Genomic DNA, 22507 nt, shown 5'->3' with positions numbered 1-22507 from the left:
AGCTACTTATGCTCGCGGGATCCACTCACACAGAGCCACTAGTTAATTACATATCGTCGCTATACTTACTCAACCTCATATCTGCAACAATCATTTGATGGAAATGTCGCTTTTCTTTCATTCAGAATAAGGGTGTTTTTGTCATCAAATGAGTGTTGCAGATACGAGGTTGAGTAAGTATAGCGGCGATATGTTCATAAGACGTAACGTAATGTGTATTGAAATAAAACCAGTAATCTAATTTAAATCTGACGAAAATACTTGACGAAATTATCTAACTACCAAAAAATTTATCACCTGTCCTAAATACAACGTCATTCATCTCATTCTCGATGGATACATCAAGATTATTATCACTCGGGCCTCAGAAACGTGTGCCTAATTTATTATGCATTCGTATTCGAACAAATAAAACGGAGATTTATAAAGAACGCGCTCGTAATAAACGAGCGTCAGATTACCGGTTAATAAAAACCCAACAATTAAGAATTCAAAGAATGAAGAAACAATTAAAAAGTTTTGAAAGAGTTCACGCGAGGCGCTAAAGTAGCGCGCAAACGCGTCAGCGCGTAAGCCGACCGCGTTACGATACCCTTCCCTTTCAATATAGGAGTTCCTTTGATGGTCTTCTTCATTCGGCCGGTTTATACCAAAGACCGGATGGAATGTCAACAGCTATTGACCGGATAAATTCAGTTGCAATGCCGCTACCAAAGCAGCATGACTCAACGGGGTCCTTCGGAAAGGCACCGGCGCTGCCGCGGCGGTCTCGCAATGCAGTTGGCGCGTAGTTACCAGGCTAGCAGAAGCGTATAAGAGGTGTGGCTTACCGGGGTACTGCCAGAGGGGCGCGGACGGCGGCGCGGGCGGGGCCGGCCACGCCAGCGGGGCGGACCGGTCGTCGCAGAGCACCGTCATGGCCGCCGCGCCGTCCGGATGACAGAATGACGCAGGCCCTGAGAAAGAAGAATCGTGTTATGCGCGTACGAACAATTTATATTAATCAATGGAGGCAATTACATTTGACTGGTTATGTATGAAAGTATAATAAAGCGATTCATTATGGATGTATCGTTTTATTATGGGTTCGATAGTGATTGAAACTCGATCGAAATAATATTGAATTGACCAATAAATAGCATGAATTTAAAGGGTTATTGCTAAAGCCAGCTTTAGTTATAGAAATGGTCTCGTTTTATAGTTACCTATTGTATCAAATTACCTACAAGTAATTTATTGAACAATAGTTACGAAAGAATCCACTAAAATAAAAAAATGCGTAATATAAAATTCATTAAAAACAAAACAAAAACTTCCCATGGAAAGATGACTAGTACAAGTATATCGATTTTATCGTATCAGTCAATATCGAAGTATTAGATAAGCCAATCGTAATCTACTTAAATTATATCATTCTTTATCAATTTCAGTGTCTCTAGTATAAGTAGTATACGTTGCTGGTTATCAGGTTATCACTATATCAGTCTAAAGGTACTAAGTATTCGATATCTTCACTCGAAAGTGTGTAAGGATCCGTATAAGTTATATAGATACGCAGTTGGTTCTTGTCGCCACTATTTGAAAATTGCAATTAAATTGACACGACAATCTAACGCACGCTACGTACGCGAACAACACGCGAACGCGAAACGAAGCGATGCGGCGCGGGATAAATCAATCCTTTGATACCTATAGAAATGTCCTACGTGGGCGATCTCGTTGCGAACGCGAACGCCGTGGGCCCGCCGCGCCGCTCCGCTTCGCTTCGCGTTCGTGAGTTGCTCGCTTACGTAAGACGCTGCGTTGACGTTCATAAGCGCATTGTGTGTTCTACCGCTTGTACAATGGGCTGTGCTCTGAAAAGTTGTTTGACACAATGCCAACGGCCGCTTTCTATCACCGTACCGCTCGCCATCGGCAGGGTGTTCATCCTCACACCCTAGAACCTAAATTGTCGCGTACTGTGCGGTTTAAGAGGAATTTCCTCCCGCGGACGCTTCGGCTGTTGAATGAGCTCCCTGCCGAGGTTTTTCCGAGGGGCTACAGTATGGGGTTCTTCAAAAAAGGAGTGTACAGGTTTTTAAACGCGCATGTAATATATCTCTGGTGTTGCAGGCGTCTATAGGCTAACGTGACTGCTTACCATCAGGCGGGCCGTATGCTTGTTTGCCACCGACGTGGTATAAAAAAAAAGTAATATGCCTACATGAATAATAAACTATCTATATATTTAAACTAGGTACTTTTATCTTTAGAGGGCCAAATTTAGTCACGTTTTCATACTTTCAAAGTATTCAAAATTAAAAGTCATTTGAACTTTTCACGATTATCTCATCAGTGTCACAGAGGGGATGATTAAATTGTGGCTACTCAATACAACTTTTTATTTAAACTGTCAAATAAAACTTACCGAGGTGCTCAAATATATCTGAACACACTCTCTAACGCGTTACAGAATACAGAACTTTATTGGTAAAAGCAAATTTTACAGGTCACATTTTACATTTACAAAAAATATATTGTTGGCAAGACAATAGAGGCGTGTTCAGATATTTGTGAGCACCTCGGCCGCTCTGATATATCTGATGGTGACTGTACTTACCTACTACCGAAAAATTACATAACTTCTGTGTACCTAATGTCAAATTACCTAGTAAATATTTCCAATTTAATAAAAATAAATTGTTTCCAACATGAATTGTCTCCGTTTGTTCAACAAATTTAGTAATTCGTTTCGTATATGGCGTGAAATAACTTTATTTTATTTAACCACTAATCATTCTTGACACCACATTTCTTGGAGGATACGGAGACGACTTTTCAGTCATTTTCTGTACAAAACTGTCAATTTCTACGGGGGAGGGGCACGTCAAATGTAACGTAAAAATAGCCATGTCAGATAAACGTCAGTCCATACAATGTGTATGACCATTGGCCATAGTTTCGACAGAGGGGAAAGCCTGTTAATGGCTACTCCGTTTGGTTATATCCTCCAAGCCCCATGTGACTATATATGGTAAAATTGGCCAGCGGGGTTCGCTCAGGTGTCTGATGACAACTTGACAAGCCAATTTAGGCACACTGAGCCTTGACAGCTGCAACCAATCGGCTTGCACTTACATATTAACTGCCAACCTCGACATTTTATACGCAATTACGCATCCTACTAAGTACCGTAAATATTTTTGCAGTTTTTAATTGGGAACCTTATTTTAGTCCATTAGGGTAATTCCGGGGTAAATGGCCATAAGGGCGAGATGACCCATCGAAACATTTCATGTTACCTACTGATACGACTAGATTCTGGATTGGGGTCTTAATTAAGAAAACGGCACCTATTTCTTTCATAGAAAATGGATGGCGTAGTTCTTTATATATATATGAATCAGAAAGATAATAAAGATGTATGAAGTCATCTCGACACAAATCGCCTGTCCTGCGGGTATCACGGAATGCTTTGAGTTAAAGGTTGGAGTACACCAAGGGTCAACGCTCAGCCAACTTCTGTTCAATATAACAATGAATTACTTAACAAAGGACATTCAACGACCGGTGCCTTGGAGCATGCTGTATGCGGATGACGTCATTCTAATTGCCGACTGCCAAAGAGCTCCAAGACGACGTAAACGGTTGGGTGGAAGCCCTTGATTGAAACTGCCTTAAAATCACCCGACAAACGACTGAACTTATGCCCTGCATATTCGATGATATCACAGATCCGCAAGATATGGGCATCCACATAGACCAAACACCATTACCGTCGGTAGACAAATTCAAATAATCAAAGGGTTCAGTGATCAGCTGTGACGGAAAAATAGACGCAGATGTGAAACACAGAAGCAATACTGGTTACCTTAAATGGAAGGTGCTGACTGGCGTGATGTGCGACAAGAAAATGACCCTCAGAGTAAAAGGAAAATTATACAAAACAGCAATAAGACCCTCTATATTATATGGTTCAGAATGCTGGGGCACAAACAAGAGCCACGTAAATAAACTCCATATACCACGAAGATGCGCATGCTGCGCTGGTCGGTTGGTGTCACACTTCACTCACACTCCTCGATAAAATACGAAATACATAATAACATCAGAGGCCTGCAAAATAGCACGTATTGCAGATAAACTAGTTAAACGACGTTTGAGATGGTTCGGACATATTCAAAGACGTCCAGACGACCACGTAGTCAAAGTGGCTCTGGATTTACCTGGGACCTCGTGCAGACATGGAAAACCACCTGGTGGTCGACGGTCCAAAGAGACCTGAAATATTTAAAGTTAGACTCAAAGATAGCACTGAATCGTGCAGAGTGGAAAAAAAGGACATGGGAGGCCGACCCCAAGTAAATGGGATAAGGTCCAGGTAGAAAAAGAAGAATCAGAAAGATAATCAGAGAGATTACCCTACCCTAAGGTTGTCTGGAAGAGATCGCTCTTTAGCGATAAGACCGCCTGTTGTCTACCATAGTTTAAGTGCTTAATTTGTATGTCATGTCCTTTTTATATTGGTGAGCAATAAAGAAGATTTGTATTGTATTGTATTGTTGATCTAGGAAAAGAGGGTGTCAAAATTAACGGTTAGGTTTGCAGATGACATAGCAGCAAAACAGTGGCAGAGAGAAGAACGAAATGGCGATTAGGTACTCCATCGATAACTCTGACAAGAGCTAGGCTCTTAACAATTATGATGATGAGTTTTTTATAATTAAAAAGAAAACAGACTAATTATAGAATTACTAGCGACCCGCCCCGGCTTCGCACGGGTCACACAAAACCTCTTCAAATTATACACTAAAACCTTCCTGAAGACAAGAATTTACTCTATTGATAGGTGAAAACCGCATCAAAATCGGATGCGTAGTTTTAAAGATCTAAGCATACATAGGGACTTAGGGACAGACAGCGGAAAGCGACTTTGTTTCAGTAATTTAGTAAGAAAAGAACATCAGTAAAATAATATAGCCCATTTGTCATTATAAATAGAATTAAAACAATAATAAGTATATCACAACAGGCTTTAATCCATTGGCCAAGCCGTGGGCCGATGACAAGCACTTGGCCTTGTTGCGTGGTCATTATCGTAAATATTCCAGCTAACCTAGGCATTAACTAACCTATAACTGCTAGGAGGTATAGGTAGAATACTAAATATTACTACTAGTTTCTGCGCCTGATTTCGTCTGTGTGGAATAATGATGATGATTGATAAAAACTATAAATATCTTTCCCTGCCTCTGTCTGCTTAGCAAATTTCATCTAAATCGGTTCAGCGGTTTATGCGTAAAGAAGTAACAGACAGACAATCAGTGTTAATTTCGCATTCATAAAATTTAATTAAGTAGGGATACCTATGTACGTAATCTTTCGATAATGAGTGATTCAATGAGTAACGAAAACGAATGATTCAATATTTTTAAGAATAATAATAACTGAATCAATAAATTGCTCTGATATTTAGATTAAGGTAATATTTAAAACTTGACAATTTAAGTGCTTGTTGCTAGGCTATTTGAATAAAGACTTTGACTTTGACTTTGAGTGTCAAATTTAATTTGGAGTTTGAAAATATGGCGCTATCATGCTTACACACCATTATAGGTATAATAGTACATTACGATATAGGTACGAAAAATAGGAAATTCCTATCTATTCGCACATGTATCGTACAACGTTTTGCAGTCCATATGGAGCTTTAAATTATCGACATAGTTACGTAATATGCTAATTATCGCACTAGTGCGGTAAAGTAGCACCATATGTACTACTGTAAAAATATAGATGCATAGATAAAATAATATCAGTTCTCAGAAACAGATTTATTGATTTCCTTGTAACTTTAGATAAACCTAAGGTATGTACATATAATGAATGCTTAATAGATAATAATTACAGGCACGAGAAATTTAAACCCCTAAGAAATACACTTATCTATTGCTTAAGCTCAACGGCCGCATACCGTTGTACATTGTAATTTCGATCTAAATTATACGAGAAAAAACATCGAGAAACTGCAAAAACCACACAAAAACATAAAACTACCAACATTAGGTACACCTTACTTTACTTCAGTAACTCATATCGCGTCTAGATAAAACAAACTCAGCTTTATAGCAGCGTATTTAGAGTTCAATTCTTTAGATTAGGTATACGGTATACTATACTAAATATATCTGTAAGTAAAGTAGGAACTCGACCGAGGCGAAGGGTTGTTTTTGCATGCAGGGGTGAGCTTTTGAATTGCATATGCAATGAGTTAGTGGGAACGATGTATTTTATGACTATGTGTATGCTTACTCGTAGGTCTGGTTTGTTTTAATTCTTGCTAATTGATAGGGGAAATAGTTTTAAATACAATAATTTTAATATTATCACTAGACAGGTGATGTTACGAGTTACGAATTATACAATGTGTGGCCTGTAATAGGAGCAAAAAATTAAACTGTAGGCTGTACTCCTCAAACTGACCAACATTTGTTCAGCGACTTTAAAAAATAATGAAGACTTTAGACTTCGTATTTTTCATACAATATTAATATTATCTTCAATGTACGCCATTATCTTTGTGATTGACGTTGCCTGTCACACCTTAAACATAACAAAATTCGCAATACATTGCGTCTTGGAAAAAACTTTAGTGTATTAAAAATCAAAACACAAGTTATTTTTAAAAGTCGCTGAACAAATGTTGGTCGGTATGAGGAGTACAGCCTACAGTTTAATATTTTGCTCCTATTACAGGCCACACATTGTATATTAACTAGTTCATTAAGTCTTTCCATATAAATAAGTGTAAAATAGTTTTTTTATTTGTGCACCATATTACACACATTAACGTACCTAGCTAGAAAAGCTTGTTTCCTAGTTGAAGATGATATATTAAGGTAATTCATAATTTTCAATTTCAATCATTTAATTCCGACGAATGCCCATATAATTTGTTAGAATACAATTAAATTAATCTTAATATGCTAATAATATTGTCTTCGGTTACCGCCACGAATTAATAGTTACCGCGATAGTTACTCATGAAATAAAAGTATGAAAACGGATTATATCGCGTATTTTGAATTTATAATACATCCCGACGTTTCGAACTCTTTACAGCGTTCGTGCTCAACGGGTGACGGGGGCTTAATATGCTAATGTTAGTAAAGACACATTGAATTAGAAATAAAAATATACATAATGGGAGTCCTTACTTTTGTAGGGCAGGTCTGTATCTGGGCTCTGGGGCTATAACCACGAATACCTATGTTAGTCTTTTTGCTTTGAATATGCAATCCTTTGAATATGCAATATCAATATTGAATATACGATCCTCTATTGCCACTGCATTCATCTACATGCTTTAGGTTTACCGTGATTATCGAAAATTTATCTTCATCTGATTCCTAATATGTGCTTGAACTTGCGCTTCTTTTTGTTGTAAACCCATCTCCTTATAGAAATTTCGATTTTCGACGTTCGCGGCAGGCACTCAGTTACGAGCTTCATAAATAAACTGAAGCTCCGAGCCCACTTCCTAAACCGCCGACAGTGTCGACCAGATGTGCCGGCTTCGTTTTTTTTGGCAACAACTCGTTCGGAAACGTGCTCGCCGAAAACGAAAATAATTTGTTAATTCTTTAATTCAGATAAGAAACCGATGTAGGTGAGATTAGAATTCACTTTAATGTTAATTATTAAGATTGAGTCACGCATTATATAAGAATTTTGCGTGAGTCACGCAGAATTGTTATATAAGGATAATTTATTCAGCTCATTACCTAACTTAAAAACGTTTTTCGGTAGGTTTATATGATTGTAGGTACTGGCAAAATAAAGGAATGTTTCATTATTTGTAAAATACACGTGTATTTTTTATAAACCGTCGGCTGAGAATACGGATACGGCTGAGAATATCAAGTTTTGAGCAAAATCGTTTTTTAATGATTCCTAAAATAAGAAAAACTATGATGCTATATTTGGCACTAATCAGTTTTTTTTTTAAAAACCTAGTGTTAGCGATGGGCCTGTTGACTACGGGGCCAGTTTATAGTACACTAGCGACCCGCCCTGGCTTCGTATGGGTAAAAACCTTTACAAATCATACACCTAAAGCTTTCTCAAGAATTACTCTATTGATACCTAGGTACACACACAGACAGACGCAGCGGGTTATCGTGTTCTATAAGGTGTTGTGATACAACGATGTGCAATGTGTACGTAATTATTGCTTGTGTGCTATATCACTCGTTCGTTTTGTTTATGTTAAATAGACTATGCGGACGAAATCGCACGAGGAAGCTGGGCTAGTAATTTATTAGTATTACCTATTTCAAAAAACTCGTAGTTCCATCAATGATTTGAAATTCTAGCATCCTGTATCACTAAACGTTGGAAGACTGTTGTCTTTAGTACAGTCGCCATCAGATATATCGGAGCGGCTAAGGCGATCACAAATATCTGAACACACCTCTATTGTCAAGGCTTTAGAGTGCGTGCGTCAGATATTTGTGAGCACCTCGGCCGCTCCGATATATCTGATAGAGACTGTACCTACCTATACTACGCCTATACATGGGCAATAATTCTCAGCTGACAACCGGCCAGACCGGTTCCCGAATCTGATATTACTTTTGACTAAAACTATTTTTTTGCTTGGCGCTCTTTCGGTTGACCTCTTTTTTGGGGCTTAATCATTATCTTTTATCCTTTTGACACTTTTGAAGTAGTACGTACCTAATTTGGTTTAAGTTTTTTAATGGTTGTTTTTTTATTGATGTTTAACGACGTACTGAACGAAAGTAGAACTGTTTTAGGGCATTATTAAAAGAATTAACAGTAAAAAAAATGATCGGTTGTTAAATTTAAAAGTTGTTTTTCTTATTATAATAATATAAAATAATTTACTTCTAATGCTATTATTTTGAAATTACATAAACAAAATGCTAGAAACATTCAGAATCTCTCAGTAATTTCATTGCTATTTCTATAGGTATAAACTATAACTGCTATAATGGGTTTTATGTGCAATTGTGCATTTCTAGCAAAATAATTGTTAATTTGTTAGTTCAATTGTTTTCAATCGTTAGTTCGTAAGTTACATACCTGTTTATTTTCTTTACGTAACAGTTACAGACAGACCATAAGGAACCATTCGTGTAAAACATTCCAATTCTAAACTTCTTTATACTAATTAAACCCCCTTTAAATTAAACTTAGTCTAATTTAAAGTGAAACCAAATAAAAAGATTCAGGCAATAAGAAATAAAAAAACGATTTTCTCTCACGAACAAATTCCCACAATGAGATGTATTATCGGAGCGGCAGCGGCGCGAGGAGCAAAAAGATTATGAAAGGGAGCACGTGCTGCGCGGCTGTCTCATTCTGGCGCAGCGCGCCGTTCCTTGTTGACATTGGCTGCGTAGAGTAGTGTGGTACAGATACTACAGATTAAACTTGTTAGACGCGTAATCTATTTTAGACTGACCAACGCTAACTGTGTACAAACTTGGCAGTAATGAATGCACCCCACAGGCCCACACTAACGTTTTTCGAGCGTCGCGTCGGTGTCTAGTCAACTGCGCAGGCAGCGACGCCATTTTCCATAGCGCTGACTATACTCTGACTTGTAATTAGATTCCAAAAAACTAACCTCACTCAGATCCTTTTTCTATCGTAAAAATGGAAAATATGTAAAGAAGTAAACTCAAATTTCCCTTTTGCATACTCTAGCATTTAAAATAAATATAGATGTCTCCTTTTAACTTTGTTTAGTTTCTTAAAACATACGGAAAAGAGAAAAAGTGAGGTTAGTTTTTTTGGAATCTAATTACAAATCAGAGTATAGTCGCCGACGCTCAAAAGACGATAGTGTAGAGCCCTATAAGCTCCGTAGAATCTGTAGCACTTGGCATGAAAACTTAGCGTGGTCGAACTTTAAGAGTACCGAGTACCTAATAAATACTGTAAAGGTTGTCTGGAATAGATAGCACCGCTCTTAAGCGACAGGACCGCCTGATGTTACCTCTATTCAATTGTCTTTGTTTGTGTTTCTGTACTTTAATGTAAACTGTTATGACTCCGCTACACGATGGCCCAGCGTAGACCAGTCCAAGGGACACAGCTATGTGGTGGAATGAGATAGCAATATCACTTGCTTCCTCTAACGCATAAATGCGTCCCTTGGACTGGCCTACGCTGGGCTATCGTGTAGAGGAGCCATTATGTATGAGGTGTGGAATAAAAGAGTATTGTATTGTAAATACTGGTTTATGTATCTATCCACAAATGAATAAATGTCACAGTCATTAATTACAGTGAAACCTAGATAAGTAGAGGACATTAAGGGACGAGCATATTTGTCGCATTTAAAGAGGTATTCCACTTACCCAGGGTATCAGTTAGCCAGGTATAAATAAATTTGTCTCATTTACAGAGGGTTCCATTAATAGAGGTGAAAAATAGAGGATATTTCAGTTATAGAGGTATTTTGTAAACATTATGTATGAGTTGTAATCTTTAAAAAAATAAGGTAAAATAATCCTTGTCCTTTAATATTTTTTAAGTCTGTTTAATATTTATTTTGAATGATTCTAAAAAAGATAAATTTTGTTACATTTAATTTGATACGGACTTCATTTCGTTTTAGCGATAACTTTAATAAATTAAAATTATTATTTTTAACTACTTAAACTATAACTAAATAAAACTTAGACACAATTAATCAAATGCGAAATTTGTCACTTGGCTAATGAGTTAGTCATCGATTGACGTTATCTCAGACGTTATGTCAATTAATAAAACATTCTAAAAAAACAATGAAGCAAATCTAATCTTTCAAATATAGTCTCAGTAAAAGAGGTAAATACACTCTGTCTCAATAATAGTAAATAAGTCCGATAATTATAAATTAATCAATCAAAACAACCACGGTAAATTAACCTTAACATTTTTGCATAAGCAAGCATATGCTTCTTATGTACTGGAAACTGGAAGTAAATAAATCAATTAGAACAACATTTCCTAGCTCGCCTTTTAAATAAACATCACAAACATGCATCTGTCTTCGTAAATACACTGTGCGCTCTATCAGTTGACCTTCACCGCGCTATCACGCTCCTACGCCCGCATTCCACGCATAAGCGCGTCTCGCTCGCACCCACGGCGGCGGACAGTCAGCCGCTCGTATACCTCCTCGTGCCCGCTGCTCGCCTAGTATCACGCGCGCTGAAGAAAAGGGTTTATCCGACGCCGAATGACCCGAATGGGCAACAACGGATTTTCCGAACAAACTGTATAAAAAGCTCAAGTTTTCCCGCTTAGCTTTATTAAAAAACTGGTAGTAGTGTTTTTATTTAGTCATTCATAAAACGCGCGTAAACAAATAATGTCGGCTTTATTTTATTTTCCACGCTAGAAATCTAGGCCAAATAGCCCTATTCTAGAATTAGCTTCGTTGCCGTGGCGTGCGGACTTGCGGAGCGTAAAATAGAACTCCCGAGACCGGCTGATAATAACCGGCCGCCAACGAACCGGTATTTAATGTTAATCGCTAAACGAAATCGCTATCGGTAATTCGATATATCGATAACGAATCTCCGAAACCTGAGTAAGATTATAAAAAATACTCTTTTTGCTTTTTAAGTTCGGAGAAAACGATTTTTGCTGGTAAAAGGAATTCCGTGTAGGAGTATGAATGGAATCCACCTAAGAGCTGTGAACAGCAATTAATTTGGAAATACAATCCCTTTTAATTAATCCCTAGCGAATTTCAACCTTATTAAACTGCACATAGAATTGAAATTCAATATTTTGATAACAGACTTAATTGCAGCTACCCCAAATTCGTTCTTATTGGGGCTTATATAAAGTTTAAAACAGGATCATTGCCTGTCAAAGAAGTACAGTAAATTACTAAAATAGTCTAAACAGGACTCGAATTTCTTCTTTGTTTTGAAAAGGATCAACTAGACAAGAGGACGTCAAGAGGTCAAAAAACCGGCCGTGCGAGTCGGACTCGCGCACGAAGGGTTCCGTACCATTACGCAAAAAAACGGCAAAAAAATCACGTTTGTTGTATGGGAGTGCCACTGAAATATTTATTATGTTCTGTTTTTAGTATTTTTTTGTTATAGAGGCAACAGAAATACATCATCGTGAAAATTTCAACTGTCTAGCTATCACGGTTCGTGAGATACAGCCTGGTGACAGACGGACAGACAGACAAACAGCGGAGTCTTAGTCTAAAGGAGTCTAAAAACTAGTCGGTCGGACCAAGTTACTCATTTTGCAATAACGTGTGGGAATGTCATCACCAATGTCAAAAATTTCTATGAAAGTATGACGTTTCATAATGACATGCATTTCGCTCGTACTTGTCCGTACATGTATTGGTGCGGGCGAAACGCACGATATAGAAATAATATGATTCGAACGCAGATTCGAAATGGCTTAAGACTTGTTCCCTGAGCCAGAAGGCGAAAAATCTCTTTATATGATCATGTTTTTCTAAGAGGCGTTGATATTTGTAGACGTGGAAAAAATATATGTAGATCTTGACTATATTATCTTTAATAACATAGCTTCCGATACACGAATCTTCACTCAATACAATTAATTCCCAAAGTAAGCTCTAACTCGGACTTTTAATCCAACTTTACTCGGTTATTTATTATGTGATACTATAAACAAAAAAAGAAGAAAAAACAATCTTAACTTAAATAGTAATTTCATAGCTTTCGAATTTCGATATAAGGTAACGTTTGTAAAATAAATAAAAATATACAAAATTCGATCAAAATTGACACTTGGCGCGCATGATCTTTCCGGTTCTTTCTTGCGAAATGTGACAGTGACAGCGGCAAACCGATGGAACGGCCTTAACGCAGCGTAGATACTAAATAGGCAAACAACACGCGAACGCGAAGCGAAGCGATGCGGCGCGAGGTGAATCAATCTTTTTATATTATACCTATAGAAGTGTCCGACGTGGACGATGTCGTTAACGCGAACGTCGTGGGCCCGCCGCGCCGCGCCGCTTCGCTTCGCTTTCGCGAATTGTTCGCTTACGACGGACGTGGGTAATTGGGTATTAACCGACCCAAAAGTTATATCATTAAAAGCTTACCAGAGCGTTTAATTTAGCATTAGTTATACAAAAACCCTTAAAGTATTAATATTTACATTGCAATTAAATGTCAACATGCATTTTGTAATAGCAGAGTAAGCAGAGTCAACAGCATTTTATGCAAACTAGGGGACGCCACCGACACCCTTGTATCGTCAGTTACTCCGTTCTGAAATGAACCTTGTTACTGAGGATTATAGTCGAAAATAGAATGGCTGGTACATATTGAAAATACATTAGGTTTTATTGAAATTTTAGGGCCCATTTTAGGAAGAGGCTCGCGGCAAGAGATGCTGAATAGTGAATAAGTTTATTTAATAAAAGCTGAAAATATATGCATTTTACATCCCTACTAGTAAATTAGGACTAATTGAAATTTACGGGGCTATTTGGAAGAGAAAAAATATAACTTTTGAATTCATGTATGTATTTTCTGTCATAGCCGTAATAAAAACCGGCCAAGTGCGAGTCGGACTCGCGCACGAAAAGTTCCGACTTCCGTACCATTACGGAAAAAACAGCAAAAAAAACACGTTTGTTGTATGGGAGCCCCACTTAAATATTTATATTATTCTGTTTTTAGTATTTGTTGTTATAGCGGCAACAGAAATACATCATCTGTGAAAATTACAACTGTCTAGCTATCACGGTTCAGGAGATACAACCTGGTGACAGACAGACAGACGGACAGCGGAGTCTTAGTATTAGTAATAGGGTCCCGTTTTTACCCTTTGGGTACGGAACCTTAAAAACGTAGATCTTCGTCCGATTTAAAGTATTTTTCAAACTTGAAGGTTCTGAGTGTCATCTCCATACAATTTATAACCCAAAAATGCCAAATGTTGCAAAATTGTATTGAAATGACATCTATCAGCGTATTTCCAGTTTGAAAAATACTATAGGTAGGTAGGTAAATGTAATTAGGAATGAAAAGATAGGTTGAGTCCAGAAAGTCAGATGATAGTTTTTATTCCAGAATAAAACCATTATGGGGGTGAAAAGAGGGGTGGAATGTGTGAGGGGGAGAGGATAGAGCCTCACTTAACGGGGTGTTTCAATAAAAATGCACGCACACGAGACGACAAGGGCATTAATTTGTAGGAAATAAAAGGGCACAATATGTTCCTTTAGGATGTAGGTATAGTCCGTGAACTATAACACTGCACAGCACTAATTTATGTTATTTAAATAAATGTTTGAAACACAATTACACTGTAGACGTGAGTTAAGCAGCTTAGAATATGAAGATGTTAATCGATCGAAGTTTTAAATCGAACTGAAAATTTAAACCGGCGAAAGGGATTCCAAGAAAGATTTGAATTTGAAAAGGGAATTTAGAATGCGTTAAGTGCCAGAAACAATTCAAATAATATGAAGGTTTATAGAACGCTCCATAACACGCATCGTTACAGAATTTACTATGGAAATGTCATACGGAAAAAAGGTACTTACGTAGAATAATTGTGGTATTTTCTATAAAAAGGGACCTTATTGTCGATGGCGCTTACGCCATTATTAACGATGCTCCGATATAAATACAATGCCGCGCGGCGCTGTGCGGCGTAAGCGACATCGACAATAAGGTCCCTTTTTATAGAAAATGCCCCAAATAAGTCGCGGTCAGAAATAGTATTCTATAAAAACAGTTCGGTTTAGTGTTTGTACTTACTTCAATGCAAATTAAGATTATAAATTTTATTGTTGGTAGGTATTTAAATTGTAATTTACCACAGGAAACCGGAAAGCATAAATTGAAATTAGAATGCAGACGTTCTAATAATAAAATTAAAGCTGTTTTTATTAAAGTCAATTAGAGTTCCGTAAGTTTACTGAAAATTGAAGATAGAGTATAAAAAAGTGTCTGTCTGTGTAATAATTGACATTTTTTGTCAAAAATTTAGAACCTTTACAGAGACGATTTTAATAGTTCCGTACCCAAAGGGTAAAACCGGGACCATATTACTAAGACTCCACTGTCCGTCTGTCTGTCTGTCACCAGGCTGTATCTCACGAACCGTGATAGCTAGACAGTTGACATTTTCACAGATGATGACATGTATTTCTGTTGCCGCTATAACAACAAATACCTACTAAAGGGCTGGTTGTTCTGTGTTCAAAACAATATTGATTCCCGCACGTCTCCTCTCAGTGGAATGGCAGCCTTACAAATGGCGGTCATTATATTATTTATAGGCGTTTTCTATATTAAAGATAAAGATAGTTTATTATTCATTACAGCCTATGCCTATGTGAGATCACAGTGGCAAAGTATGAACTGAAATAAGTCAAATGGAGTTTGACTCATTTGTGCGTTCATAAGCGCATTGTAATTTACAATGCGCTTATGAACGTCAAATAAAGCTACGCCGGCTCTAATACGGTGTCCTATTGTGTAGCTGAAGTAAGTCAAACTCCGTCATAAAGTTTGACTTACTTCAGTTCATACTTTGCCACAGTGATCTCACATCGTCACCGTGATAAGCCGAAAACTGACCATACGAATTACGAAGTGGCAGGGAAACTAAATTCGTTGGTTATTTTTATCTATTGAAACTTTGTTGCACAATATAAAACTTGTACAAATGGCGGATTGAATGCCTTATTAGGCATTCTCTACCATTTTAAATTCAAACATAATTTAGCGTTTAATGTTACTACCTAAATGTGGGGCATTTTCTATGAAAAGAGACCTTATTGTCGATGGCGCTTACGTCACAGCGTCGCGCGGCACTGCGCAATATTTATATCGGAGCAGCGTTTAAAATGGCGTAAGCGCCATCGACAATAAGGTCCCTTTTTATAGAAAATACCACATATAATTAATTCTTTATTTGTAGGTCTCAAATAACAAACAGGTAACTAATTCTAATTCATAAACTTGAAAACCACCGGAACAGAGATAAACTCATGTTCTATCTATACCAGGACCAGATACCTATACCTAATATCCAACGGGTTGAATTCCTCGGGGATCGTTCGGGAATCCACGTTCAAATTCGAAATTCGAACTCATGAGCGGTTGGTTGGATTTAGAATCGGTTCAAGCATGAAAATACCAAGGCTTTCCTTGCGTATAGGTACGATTAAATGTTGTACAGCCAAGTGTAAAAATATGGGTGCTTACTTACTCAAAAATATGACCCATAGCTCTTAATTCGCTGACATATCCTTTCATCTGTGGCAATTTGTGTTTAAAACAAATAAAGATTTTTGTATTTTTGTATTTGTATTTTGTATCTGTGGCTTGTCAAAGATGTGCTATTGAAATAGTGTTCTTGAAGTTCAAATTTTGAATTTAAAATTGCCGCAAAAACTGATGCCCGATTCGGGTCTCCCACAGATGAAAAGATAAGAGCTATGGAACACATTTTTTAATATGATGAGTGCGGTTTACTAATGAATGGGCCAAACACTTTTCCCAAAGTATCACACCCCAAACTATTTTACCCAAATTATCATTTCCCAAAATAATATTTGGCGAAACAACTTATCGCAATTTTACAGTTAGCAAAACTCGTTTTTGGCAAGTTATTGTTTAACAAATAATTACTTGAAACTTACTTCCTAAAAAAGGTGATATTTCGACTGTTGGCTATTTATTTATTGGAATTACTGTCCTAGACATGTATTCCCACTTTAAAAGAAACGTTACCAAAACGATAAAACTGAATTCCAGTTTCTATCGGAACAGTTGGTCAAACATCCCAGGCACCCTAGGGAATGTAGGTAATCAATGGCGGTTTCGAAAAATCTCATGAGCACACAACTTTCGTGTTTAGAACCGTTGCCATTAGAAGCTGAACTCTCACTTAATCCGGGTAGTAAGGGTCCAATTCAGAGAAAATATAAATTTTGTGTTTGAAACAACGGTTGGACAAAATGGCCACAGATACCAGGGGCGCAGAATACTGCATGCAGGCAGTGGATGTGTTACTCGACACTGAGGGCAGGGGTCGCCTAGCGGAGACATCCTCAGGGGACGGTGAAAGAAATTGAGCAAAATAGAAATTCCGTACTCAGAACGGTGGGGATAGAAGTCACCGGCACTAGGGGAACAGAATCCTATAGGCAGTGGATGCGTCACTCGGCACTGAGGGCAGGGGTCGTCAAGCGGGGGAGATTTCATACGCAGGGATGGCAGTTGGCGGTTTCGAAATACTGCATCCAAATATTTTTAGATTGGTGTACTATGAAATTATTTCCTAGCAAGTCTATTAGCTGAATTCTTACCTTCGTACTTTTACCTGAATTTGACATATGCATGGCATTGGCATTTCAGTATCAATGAATTTTGTGGGTAGACAACACACCACAGTGATCTAATCTAACTAACCACAATTAAACTCGTAGCATGCCAGTTACTCCTTGAAGTCGGCAATATACCTACATGGTACTTAAATACCTCGTCTTTTCAATAGTATTTATAATGCAAGTTAAGACCTGTACTGTACCTATTCGTAAGTGCTCTTAGCAATAAGCTTATATTTTAGACCTTATAAAAATAAATAATAATCAATATAATTCTCAACGCTGGCAGCCCTGGCGGGAAGCTCGCCAAATGTTTGTGACGGGCGCGTCGGAGATTCCGCTCGTATCGGGCGTTACTAAAATATCGGTTCTTAAGCTAGCCATACACGCACGGATCTACCCGTCATCTGTCTGACACTGAACACACAATTTCGCCAAATGTCCGTGACGGGCGCGGCGGAGATTCCGCTCGTATCAGGCGTTACTAAAATATCGGTTCTTAAGCTAGCCATACACGCAATACACGCACAGATCTAGCCGTCAGACAGTGCCTGGCGGGGAAAACTTGGCAAACCGCGGCTCTTTGGAGGTACAATTGCGGCTCTTGAAGTCACTCCAAAAGATTAACACTTTGAGGTTCCTAAAACTGGTGATTTCTAATGCGGTTGTTTTTAGGGTTCTGTACCCAAAGGATAAAAACGGGACTGTCACCAGGCTGTATCTCATAAACCGTGATAGCTAGACAGTTGAAATAATACTAAAAAGTAGAACCCTCGGTGCGCGAGTCCGACTAGCACTTGGCCGGTTTTGTTTTTCTTGAGAAGAGTACGCTGACCCCCCCCCCCTCTCCCCGTGAACCGAGCTCTAATACTACGAAAATTCAAATATCATTATCTCCCTTTCTAATGCTCTTGCATATTCGAGTGATCAAGAATCCATCTACACTTTCATTCAAGGGACTGTGCAGTCAACTTAATAAATATTCTTTCTTTCTACACCTTGATCCGTTGAAATTGTATACATATTTATAACTTTCACTGAAGGCAACGCAACGGCTCAAACAAGAACACGTATAAGTTTTCAACTTTCGCATATCCGCCAAGTCGAGACTTAACATTTCAAGAAGCAGTTAAGTACACTTTAAAGCTTTTTGTATAACTTTCAAGCGTTAACTTAGCGGGAAAACTCTGTATCCACTTTTTTTTAAGCCTTAGATAAGAAGTAAAGTGTTCGTGAGTTGCCGATGTCGTGCCTATAGGCACAAAGAATGCGTGTTGCTGTAAAAGATATAAATCATCAAAACTACACTTAAATATTTTTATAATTTGGTGTTTTTAATGAGAATGACTATGATTTTTATTTATACGACGCGAAGTTATTTTATATATGGCATTTTACTTATGATTACGTCAAGGACAACTTTATTATTTTTCGCGAATTCGACGTTGATGCCTTAACGAAGGTCGGAAAACTTTTTAGAAAAAGAGCCACCCGCTGCAGTAATATGTAGCTCAAAGAGCCACGTGTTGTTTTCAGTGGTCTAAGAACAGTAAGAACTCTCAAGTGTTAGGTATTTATTATTGTGACTTAATAAAAAAAGAGCCGCAATTGTACCTTCAAAGAGCCGCGGTTTGCCGACCCTTGAGGCCCGTTTCTCGAACGATATTAGACTAATATTTATTAGTCCACGAACTGTCAAATCGTATGGGTTACCATGGCAACACACTAATAATATTAGACTAATACCGTTCGAGAAATGGGCCCCTGGAAGGAATACAAGTTGTTCACTACAGTTAGCGTAGCAGTTGTGAACTATGACATGGACACCTAGTTATTGCAATGATGTTAGCATGAATGATCAAAGTAATGACGTCATTAGTGGTGCACGCTCGCCCTCTATTAATCCATGCAATGCATATACATATGTATGTACATGCATTGCATACTTACTATGTAGTTTGCTATGTAGTTATGCATATGTGTGATGCTGCTACACGCTGCCGTTACGAAGTTGCTAAAATTATACAAACCAAGTACTTAGTATGTAGTATGTACATAATAAATTCAAAATTTTCTCAATATCGGTTCAGTACCGTGAAGCTGCGAAAAGGTGATAAGATGGACAAACATTTTTATCACAAAATAAGTAATTAGTACTCGGCACTATATTACTTTGAATTCTATACAATATACTGTTTCTTTATATAATATATTTATAACATGTATATAACTAGTACCAGGCAAGCATAAACACCGAGCAGTAAGTATATTTTTATAGCCTTCAATTTATTGTAATTACGAATAATTAGACAAGTTGTTTATTTACGATAATACTATTGGCCGTTGGCTATTAATTACTTGGATTGCAATTAACATGTAGGTACAAATCGTAATGGGGCATTTTCTATGAAAAGGGATCTTATTGTCTATGGCGCTTACGCCGCACAGCGTCGCCCGGCATTGTATTTATATCGAGCAACGTTAATAATGGCGTAAGCACCATCGACAATAAGGTCCCTTTTTATAGAAAATACCACATATAATCTATCTTGAACATCGAAGCCCGAAAAAAAGATAATTAAATAAACAACCTTTTATTTTGGTGTCGACTTTTTTCCTTAGAATATGTGGTGGATAGATAGAGTTGGATCCTGTTAAATATGAGCGCAATTTCACCGTATAGGTATCCTAAATCATACATTTTGTTTGGGACAAGTTCTTCAAACTAGCAAAATTCAATCCAACTATGACGAAAAAAAATCGGTTCAAATAACATAACAAAGTAAATAATATTAACGTAAAAAAGAATACGGTAAAATACCCCTGTAGGCCAAGTACATGATTGGCGCGACAGTATCTCGCCGCGAGATAGACTACCCGTCTTTTTCTAACTGTATTAATTAAAGAGGGACGGGTAGTCTAGCTCGGCTGATTCGGTACGCTAATTTAGATAACATGATACTAAATATTCCGTGTTGTGTCCACTACAACTAATACTTGCAAATCTCTGCGCTCCTGGTACTTTGCATGTACAATTACTAATGTGACAATTCATCTATAGAAAATTGGGAATTGAAAAAGAAGTCTTTTGTGTATTGAAATGATTTTTAGGGTTCCGTCCGTACCCAAAGGGTAAAAACGGGACCCTATTACTAAGACTCCACTGTCCGTCTGTCACCAGGCTGTATCTCATGAACCGTGATAGCTAAAGACAGTTGAACTATTCACAGATTATGTATTTCTGTTGCAGCTTTAACAACAAATACTAAATAGTACGGAACCCTCGGTGGGCGAGTCCGACTGGCACTTGTCCGATTTTTGTTGAAATTAATTATAGGTTAGTTATTTAAATTAATTATTAAAGAGAAACCGCGAGGAAAAAAAAGGCTTCTAGTAAAGAGCTTCTAAGAAAGGTATTAATTAGTATCTCCTGTCTGTTAAGGGGCCCACTGACTATCAGTCCGCCAGACGATATCGGCCTGTCAGTTAGAACAAAAATTTGACAGAGTTCCGAACAACTGACAGGCCGATATCGTCCGGCGGACTGATAGTCAGTGGGCCCCTTAATAACACTAATAACTATGTAATAACTAATATTAGTTTAAATTAGGAATGTTAAGATCAAGTCAAGCACGTAAGAAAACGAATGACTGAATAAGTAAATATTGATTTCATAAGTATCTATGAAAGGTACAATATTAAGTATTTTCAGACGCGACCTCCAAGCATTTACGAAAGCGCCACTAAACACCGTGTTTATAAAACCCGACAAAAACTGCGTTTTTTACCGTTTGAAAATTCATGAAGCCGTTAAAAGCACCTCAATTTATTGTAATTGTAAACCCTGATTAGCATGTAATTGGTGCTGGAGGTGTTTTCATTGGTCGAGAGCGAAGAATTGAGTTGTCGATAACCAGGATTACATGGCCTTGAGATACTTAACAACTTTGCGTACACGGAGACCGCATTATATTGGTGTTATACTTATGAATAAGCCACTGGAATACTTTTTCGCAAAAAATAACACGTATTAACTAAAAATGAACGCTATTTCAACGGCTGTAAGGTTTATAATAGGTCGTTGTGAAATTCGCAATGCGTTCGCTTTCGCGATGCTATCAAAGCCGGCCTAATAAAACTGCAGCTGTCCCGGTTTAACGCAAGCGCCAGAGGGAGAAAGCTTAATTAACCCATTAGTTTAAAACTGCACTTTTATTTTAATATGACGGACCTATTCCGAATGCACCTGTCAGATAAATTTGCGATAAAATGTTGAATAACGTGTATTTTTGGCTCGTTCAAACAAAACGTAATCATGAAATAAAACTATGAAAACGGATTAAATCGCGTATATTGAATTTATAATACATCCCGACGTTTCGAACTCTTTACAGCGTTCGTGGTCAACGGGGGGGATGTATTATAAATTCAATATACGCGATATAATCCGTTTTCATAGTTTTATTTCATGAGTAACTATCGTGGTAACCGAAGACAATATTAAAACGTAATCATATTTAAGTTTAAATTTAATTCATTTTTTTTTTGATATGAGTTAAAAAATACTCCGATATGTTTCATTTTTTAGGGTTCCGTACCCAAAGGGTAAAAACGGGACCCTTTTTCATTTCATTTCATTTATTTGCATAGTCAGGTAATTCAGGTATGTACATAGGTGTTATTTGTAAAGTAGAAGGTACATGATACCCTGTCAGGGAATTGCAAAAATTCTTAAATACTAAGTTTTAATATAACATTTAAAACTTTCGCGGTTTAAACACATATTAAATCACATTTAGAAACGGGTCTATCGCGAATTTATTTTAGCCGCGACCACGACCAGTGAAACCTGTGTCGAAACGTCGGTAAATAAAGGTAACAAAATAAATTCGCGATAGACCCGTTTCTAAATGTGATTTAATATAAGTTTTAATGTCGTGCATAGGTAAGGGATTCCTTTCTAAAACAATAGATATTCTAAATAATGGGAAAAAACATTGGTGGGGTGGTCCGTTTCTTCAGAGTAAGCCAGTTTTTCGGGAGCTGATGTGAATTCCCCAACGCTTAATGTTTCCATACAAACACCTGTCTGTCTGTATGTGTTCGAAAATTGGGAAGCAAAAAATCTGAGACCTAAGAGTATTACCA

General features: G+C 37.6%; 1 protein-coding gene across 2 annotated transcripts in view; it reads right to left on the bottom strand.

Annotated features, from left to right (window-relative positions):
- The window catches only part of LOC134744450 (protein winged eye), a 256339-nt gene that overhangs the window by 79133 nt on the left and 154699 nt on the right, over positions 1-22507 (bottom strand). For both annotated transcript variants that reach the window (XR_010128090.1, XM_063678262.1), the window contains exon 8: positions 831-956. Coding sequence is in view for 1 of the 2 variants with exons in the window: in XM_063678262.1 (XP_063534332.1) it covers positions 831-956 (126 nt within the window). In the remaining variant the exon portion in view is untranslated. The remainder of the gene's footprint in view (positions 1-830; positions 957-22507) is intronic.

Source organism: Cydia strobilella, chromosome 9 (genome assembly GCF_947568885.1).
Source record: "Cydia strobilella chromosome 9, ilCydStro3.1, whole genome shotgun sequence".
NCBI classification, from domain to species: Eukaryota; Metazoa; Arthropoda; class Insecta; order Lepidoptera; family Tortricidae; genus Cydia; species Cydia strobilella.
The sequence above is the reverse complement of the archived record's forward strand: the minus strand, read 5'-3'. Positions and strand labels throughout refer to the sequence as shown.